The sequence below is a fragment of the Papaver somniferum genome, chromosome 3, assembly GCF_003573695.1.
Source record: "Papaver somniferum cultivar HN1 chromosome 3, ASM357369v1, whole genome shotgun sequence".
NCBI classification, from domain to species: domain Eukaryota; kingdom Viridiplantae; phylum Streptophyta; class Magnoliopsida; order Ranunculales; family Papaveraceae; genus Papaver; species Papaver somniferum.
This window is the reverse complement of record NC_039360.1, coordinates 170567301-170575874: the sequence shown is the minus strand read 5'-3', so window position 1 is coordinate 170575874 and position 8574 is coordinate 170567301. Positions and strand designations below refer to the sequence as shown.

Here is an 8574-nt window from a genome sequence, read left to right as displayed (position 1 = left end):
TAGTAATTTTTTTTTATTTTTTTTGTAACTAACATCATCATATTTTTCGTAGATCCAACTTAAACCTGTACCGACGGATGATCAACCTCCACCTGTTAATATTTTGTCCAGAGATACATCCCTCTACTCTGCGAATGACTTGGTAGGTTACTAATTTGTGCGTTTTTGAGTAAGTAAATTATCGAGTTTGTAAATTTATATTTTATTCGATGTAAACATGGGACAATCTAGAGGACGCAATGAGTCGGGCTATATAATATACAAAAATCCATGTGCTTATTATTCTATAAGGGAAAATCATGTAAAATTCGCTTTGAATTGGTTTACAAGGGAAGTCGTGAGTTCGAATGTCGTAAGAAGAACGATTCTAAGTATATTGGAAAGACCGGGTGGAAGAGTACAACAATCTCAAAAAAGACCAATTTCCCCTTCAAGCTTGTACATAATGTCCACAAAGAAAATAAATGAGACAAAGAATCAGTGTATACTTTTGAGAAGAGAATAGATCTCAAAAATTCCATTCTCGATACAGTTTCAGAATCAGTTCGAGATTTATTTGATTCAGACATTATTAATACTACGGTTTATTACAGTAGACACCAATAATTAGACTAGTAAGAATCAAACCCTTGAATCTGGGAAAAATCTACGCAGAAAACGATGAAGAAAAGAAAAGATTGATGACTGATTTGAACTCCGATTTGCAGAGTTTCTCTCACCTGAACTCACTCCGATTTTCCTTACAAGTAGATAAATATGTTGCTCGGAAATCTACTTAGAAAATGGATATCTCTACTTCTTTTGTGCCACCGGTTACTAACGCCGAAAATTAGCTTTTCTTAATGGACAAAATTGAAAGAAAAAAAAATCTATGTCTCCTTCTCGGTTGGAAAAAGATTTGTAGACATTTATTAGGCTTCAAATTATGTAGGTAATAAAACATTACCTATCTCTAGTAGGTATTCTCATCTAATTTCGCATTTGAGATGAGGATTTTTCTTAATTTTTTTGCGTTTTGAAGCATTGAAAGCTGGATATTGGTTCAGTTAATTAATTGCTTCACTAATTAAAGCATAGGTGCAGACGATCCTTTGCAAGCATAGGTGCATCAATCTTTATAGGGAAAATTAGGCGCAGACCCAAAAGACATAATATTCTCATTGTCAGGCCCACAATTAATTTTAGGTACCGTGACACCCAAAATTATCCAAAATTATTAAGAATCAATACATAACTCGTTATGCATACTATTTTTTCAGGGATATAATTGTAAAGCAAACTTGGATATAACATATCTAAAAATCCGCGCCTTTGAATTTAACAAATTTTATATCGTTGGAAATCTTTTTAAGAAAGCTACGCAACGAGTACAAACAACAATATCAAATTTTTGTTTTTCACGAAAAAGTCGGAGGTGATCATCATTTTAGGCAAAAATTTCGAAAACTGTCTACATAACCATTATGCAACCACCAAAAAAGATGCATAACACATTCTGCAGACGCATAACGAATTATGCAACCATTTTATCGACTGCATAACAAAGTTATGCATCTATAACAAGTTATGTAACAATTGTTTTGGTTGATTTTAGTGCGTACATAGAAAATGGATGAATAATGCAGTATGCATCCATATTTACGGATGCATATCAGGTTATGCATCTATTTTCTCGATGCATAAAAGATTGTGCAACAATTTTCTCGACGCATAATGCATTATGCAGTCATATTTTCGGATACATAACAGGTTATGCATCTATTTTCACGACTGCATAACATGTTATGTAGATATTATTGTAGGTGCATGGCAAGTTATGCAGCCTTATTTTTTGTTGGTTTCAATACTAAGAAAAAAGTAGTTGCATAACGTGTTATGCAACCATTTTCTGGACTGCATAACAAGTTATGCAAAAAAAAAAAAAACTGCAGAACGTGTTATGCAACCAATTTCGAGAATGCATAACAAGTTATGCAACAAATTTTATAGATGCATAACCTGTTATACATCAACCTACATCTGTCTCGAGTATCTTTACACACATATTTACCATCGAACATATTTTCCAAACTAACGGAAACATAGTACCTAGCTGCAGGCTTCTCGATGATCAACATCATCACTTTCCTGTCTCCCTCTTCATCGCACTAACACAATCAGGTAAGACCATGCCTTCTAACCCCACTGGAATTGTTGTAACTTTATCTCTTCCATCAATTACTCGAACACCAGCAACAATAACTCAATCCCAGTCCCTGGTTAGCAGCTGAAACATCATCTAAAACAAGCTGTTAACCCTTAGAAGGAAGCCAGTAGCAACATACATCTTTCACTGCCATAACTCAACCAAATCACCACAGTTTCAGACCTAAGATCCTATCTCTTCCATGAACATCATATCACCAACACAGACCCATAACGACACACGTTCTATAGCTGAAAATTAGCTCAACAACTTGCAGTATCTCCTCCTAACCAAACCATTTCAGTCTGCGAAAATCATCCCACCAGAAACCCTGTAAAACATACCACCAGCACCATTGCAGCAGCAACCGTTGTAGACAAACTCAACTAGCATCAGATGAGCTTGAAGGCCTTTCTTTGATATAATTCACTTTCTTGTCTCCCTCTTCATCGCACTAACACAATCAGGTAAGCCCATGCCTTCTAACCCCACTGGAATTGTTGTAACTTTATCTCTTCCATCAATTACTCGAACAACAGCAACAATAACTCAATACCAGTCCCTGGTTAGCAGCTGAAACATCATCTAAAACAAGTTGTTAACCCTTAGAAGGAAGCCAGTAGCAGCATACATCTTTCACTGCCATAGCTCAACCAAATCACCACAGTTTCAGACCTCAGCTCCTATCTCTTCCATGAACATCATATCACAAACACAGACCCATAACGACACACTATCTACAGCTGAAAATTGCTCAACAACTTGCATTATCTCCTCCTAACCAAACCAGTTCAGTCTGCGAAAATCATCCCACCAGAAACCCTGTAAAACAGACCACCAACACCATTGTAGCCAAACTCAACTAGCATCAGATGAGCTTGAAGGCCTTTTATCGAACATGTTATGTTCCTAAACTGGTAACTGCAATTCCTCATTCATTCACAACCCATAAACACACTCCATTCAATCCCCATTATCAACAACAACATCATGATCTTCCCTGGTTCAATTAGTCTTTAGAAATCATTCATAAACCCTTGAAATACACACAAAAAAATGGACATCAACAGCTGCACTTCCACCTGAATTTCAGCTCAAAATCTCTCCTGAACCACACATCTGATCTTGTCATTCCTTCCATGTCTTGACTGCTCTAAAGCCCCATCAACACGGTCCATCAGATACGACAACCACAATCCAATTTCAGTTGGAATTTCAGGCCAATATGTAACTCAAATCAACCCCAATCTCTGCCAATAACTACCTCAACAAACGTAACTCATTTCCTTCTCTTGGTTGGTTCCGAGTGAAGCTGCTGATCTCTGCTTAATACCCATCTCGATCTCTGGCAGGAAATTCTGAGTTAAATTATCATTTGTTGTTTTTCTCCAAGGAATTTCTTCAAATACCTTCACTGTGTTCATGTTCTTTTTTTGCTTCGTTTACCATCTGCTGGCATAATTGAGAACTGTAAATTTGAATCAATTCTCTCGACCCAATTCTCTGGACCCTAATTTTCTTCTTCGATTTTACCATCAATTCATCAGAAAATCTGAATCAACTTGAGTGATAACCAATACCCACTCTTCCTAATCGACCACAACTCATCGGGAATTCACGGTAGAGTGGAGAGGACGAAGAAAAGGAATTGAAGAAAAAGAAAAAGAAGAAAAAAAAACGAACGAAATAGAATCTTATAAAATATGGGTTTGAGAATAATTTTTTTCTAGAAAATGGGTGTGCGCTTTCAAATTTCTGGGCGTGGGTTTCACAGTAGGAAAGATCCAAAGAATGGATCTGGGTCTCCTTGTAGTTTTCACATCTTTATACCGCAGTAGTGTCTGGTGTGTCACCCAGCGGCCAGGATACATCCTTTGTTATCAACTAGCGGCTGGGATCTCACCCCCTCTCAGTTCAATCCTTGTTGTCGTCATTGGTGAGTGCTATCTAGCCATTATTATCGTGGCCCACCACTCTCTATCTAAATAGCTAGCATTATCTAACGCCCAGTTAGCGTTATATAGACATTGGGCATCTCTTTCAAGTTTCAACTTTATATGTGATGTAGGTTGTTCTCTGAAAGTAACGCCTTCCTCTAACGCCATGAAAGAAAGAACCCCTCTTCACTGTAATCAGTAGAGTTTCCATCACAGAGTAAATTCAGTCCTTCCAACTTCTAGAAAAGATTCGATCTTCTATGTAACGCCTCCCTATCTAACGCCTCAATATAACCCCTCTTTACTGTAATCAGTAAAGATTACATCTGAGATTCGATCCAATCATTCCAACTTCTACAAAAGATCCAATCTTCTCTGTCTATTAATTCCAGTATTTCAATCACATCTCAAAGTCGGTCGAAATTCCCCTTCAACCAATTTCACAATCTCTGAAATCAGTTACGGTTCTAGGTTTGCCCTAATAATTAGATTTCCCTTTGGATTGATTTATTATTGAAATTACACCAAAATAAACGCACGACATGGAATTAATTGCCTGCTGCATCTATAAATTGTCTCCGAAAATCACAGGGAAGCATCAGTCTCACCGGTTCAACATGTAAGTTTTGCCTCTCTCTTCCTTCAGTTTACAGTTTCTATCAAAATTGATTAACAAAAATAAACTTTTATCTTTTTTATTAGAGTTTCCACTTATCTTTCGATGATTAGTATTGGCAAGAATATTGTAATCTTTTTCGATATCTTGATTAGTATTGTAATTGTTTACAAACTTGGTGATTGGTGTGATTGGCGATGTTGCCATGGATTCAATTAGCAACCCGTAGAATAAAAAAGCGATTCGATAGTCGTCGGGTCTCACTCAGTTATGGTTCCCAGGCTCACAATCATAGTGTTAATTCTGAATTTTTATAATGTTCCGTGTTCATTGGATTTTTTTTAAATCGATGCAGCATCTCAATTGAAATGTATTATCGTCCAATTCTATTTGCATGCACTTAGGTACTAATGTACAGTCAATCTGTTCTAATCACTCATACAATTTGAAGTGTAGTCTGATATTTGGTTTAAATGCCGGTAGCTTCCCAGACAAAGAGAGAAATGGCATCACAGGTTACCTGCAATATTCAGAAGGTTGGACCCTCATCCACACAGGACACACTCAAGAGTTTATGATTGCTTGACGAAGGAAAAACAAACATCGTTACCATCCGTGTTACCCGGAAATGGGAAGAGTTAGACTTCATGTCGACCAACGACGTTACCAGCGTTGATATGGTTATTGTTAACGAGCAGGTAACAATCCAGACTAAATAAACACCGTGTGGCTGAATATGGTTATTGATATGGGAAGTTTTCACTTTATTATAAAAATAATATGCTCCTAATTGATCATTTCATAGATTTTTATATAAATTGTTTTTGTTGTAGTTTTGTGTCTGTTACAACAACCCCCTCCAATTTTTGTGTTCATCTGGCCCCCATATTAATCCTGTAAAATATAACCTAAGAAGGACTAAGTTAAGAATTGGGATTTCCTGACACGTTGATTGGTACAGGGGGAGAGTTATACGCTGTCATACCCAAAAATCTTATTTGGAAGTTTGATAAGCTGATTTGGGAGGGGGTCTGTACTCTATGCAGAAACTACACTTGACCACTGCTAAACCGAAGTTCCGTCTTGCGCACAATGAGAAGCGGGCCTTCTTATGGAGCACCACCTCCATCACTGCTTTGGATGCCTATTTCATGTCCATTATTCCCCAGAAATTCTGTCTCACTGAGTTTGAGGACATAGAATCGACCCTCCAAAACATACATCTTACAGGTAAATTGAAACTGAATACTACAGCTGTGTGTTGTTTCTCATTTTAATGCCCATATTCGAACCTAATCACCGTATTAGAAGTTCCACACAACATGATTAGCTTGGTCAACATGATAACTTTCTAATTGCCTCAGAGAATCTGCTTCCAAATCAAAGGACAACTTGACATTATTTGTATAAGGTCTAATGAATTTTACGTAGCCCAAAATTTTTCTTCGACTTCTGTGATACATGCAATTTTTGATGTCTGACCTTTGCAACCTTTCTGATGCAGATGTGGTGGGTTTCTTAAAAACAGTCACCAACATCCAGGTGCTTCAAAGGTCCGGTGGGCAATCAAGCCGAATGCGCGAGATCACAATTGAAAATCTCAGGTGAACACACTTTGACTTTACAAATAATGAATCCTTTAGTGTCAGTGCGTAATCGAATTCTTTTTTCCTGCCACAGGGGCACAACTATGAAAATTGCTCGATGGGGTTCTGCCGCCAACCAAGTAGGGAATGACCCAACTGATTGCGACTCCATCCCCCATCCTGTGTTGGTTGTCGTGCGCTCCACTTTTGTTAAGAACTACCAAGGTATCACAAGGGACATGTTAATTAACTAATCCTATTTTTTTCAGGTTGTTTACCTACTTCATTTAAAAAAAAAATCTCTAACTCTAAAGCATGCCAATTCAGGGCGAATCACCCTATCTTCGACCAATGCCACCAAAGTCTACACGGATGCAGACATACCCGAAGTCATTGAAATGCGAGAAAGGTTATCAAATACCTACTTAATGTCGTCTCTGTTTGGTACTGATCATACTCCATTATCACTGATTATGTTTGGGCTAATCAATGATCATTGTATGGTATGCAGGTGCCCCTATGCTAGACCACCCCGCCATATCACAGTACCGACTAAGAAAGGAAAATTACCTATACATTTCAATCCTGACAACAGGAAAACAATATCGCAGCTTCTCACTGCCAAATGGGATCCTTCTTGCCAGGTACTTTCCCCATTCCCAGAATATCTAAGTTCAGACAAGTAAATGTCATCTCTAAGTTCGAACTGTTTCATTTTCTTAATGTCTATGTTGTTTTAATCATTAGTTTGTTACATCTTCATCTTAGTAACAACATTTAATCAATTTATGTGACAAGACATCCTGCTCTGTTATATTATTCTTGGATCTGCGTTTTCACACTCTACTCCAGGGCATTTAATATTGATGACTTGCTGCATAAATGATTAGATTCTCCCAATTCATCGGAAAACTATGCATACACGTCGTAGCTTAAATTGGGTTATAATAGAAAGCTATATTCATATGTGTTCATACTTATATAGACCAATACTTCATCTGCGATTTATATCCATATATGCAGGCCGCTAATGTCTGTCCTCATATGTAACGCCACTGCCACCCATGTGTTGATTGAAAATGGTTGGCACTATCTTGCCTGCCATCGATGTAGCAAGAAGGTTATGGGTGATGATGGAGACCTTTGGTGCACTAAATGTGAAGCCAAGGTTGAAATTCACATTGCAAGGTAATCACCCGGAACATAATTTTCAATCATTCTGACATGTCGAAAGCTATCTATCACTTAACCAATGCACGGGTCAATTCCTTTTTGCATCACAGGTTCATGGTCTGCTTTGAGGTAGAGCACCACACTGGCACCACAGTCTTTGTAGCTCTGGATAGTGAAGTCTAAAAAATGGTCTGTTCTACCGCAGCTGAGCTCATAGGAGCGTCAGAGGTAAACCAGTCTTTAGATTTTGGGTTTGATGATATGTTTTGAGTATGGCATCTTTGTAGCTGAGTTTTGGTCCACCCATGTGTGCATTATATATCATAAATCCGTTTTTTTTTTAAAAGAGTTCAGTGCAGAGTTCAGTATAGAAGTTTCATTGAATACTTGAGGAGATTGATATTTCTTATTTCCTTTCATCCATCAAACTAATGTTACATTCAACACTTAACATCATAGGATAATGCAAAATCTGCGGTAATATCTGGATTCTCGCAGATACTCCAGCGAGTTGTTGATTTCCAAATCACTATCAATTCCTTCAACATGAAACAAAAAACACCAACCAGCTTCACCGTCACCCGAATTAACCTCACCAACCAGCCTGGCCAAGGTATTTTTGCGACTGTGAAAGTTGAATGGTTTCAAATACTGTTGATGGACCGCACGTAAAGAAACCTCGCCTTGACGAAACAACTGGAATGAAGGATAATAAGGATGAAGCTGCTGAATGAATTGGGCCTTGCTACCGGAATATAATTGAATAAAATATTACATGAACCTTTATTCAGTATTGTTATTTGTTTTCTGTTTTCTTTGTTTGAACTACATGTTTCGCAGTTTACTTACAGTCTTGATAATAGTAATGCTCTATTATCAGGTTCCCTATTTAAACACTAGGTCTTTTGTTAAAAAACTTTCAGATCCTTAAGGTCGTGTTTGGCCCCTTGGAAATGCCTATCCTAGGTTGGGTTATCAAGAAAATACATTTAAATTATGTTTGTCTTGTTCTAATTCTAATCTAGGATATGAACAACTAAATCTTCCTTGATTTTAGGAAGCTAAAAAAGCAAGGTT

At 37.5% G+C, this 8574-nt stretch overlaps 1 protein-coding gene across 2 annotated transcripts; it reads left to right on the top strand.

Annotated features, from left to right (window-relative positions):
• The first annotated feature begins 4221 nt into the window (after positions 1-4221).
• On the top strand, positions 4222-8498 carry LOC113358006. 2 transcript variants are annotated; one of them, XM_026601506.1, is made up of 10 exons: positions 4222-4741; positions 5222-5436; positions 5785-5968; positions 6243-6342; positions 6419-6549; positions 6652-6733; positions 6836-6968; positions 7348-7512; positions 7608-7725; positions 7996-8498. In XM_026601506.1, exons 2-8 carry the CDS (start codon positions 5386-5388, stop codon positions 7372-7374), a joined length of 708 nt encoding a protein of 235 aa, XP_026457291.1. In that variant the 5' UTR covers positions 4222-4741; positions 5222-5385; the 3' UTR covers positions 7375-7512; positions 7608-7725; positions 7996-8498. The 2 variants fall into 2 exon arrangements, with proteins under 2 accessions (XP_026457291.1, XP_026457290.1); XM_026601505.1 differs by having other exon boundaries at positions 7957-8498.
• The last annotated feature ends 76 nt before the right edge of the window (positions 8499-8574 follow it).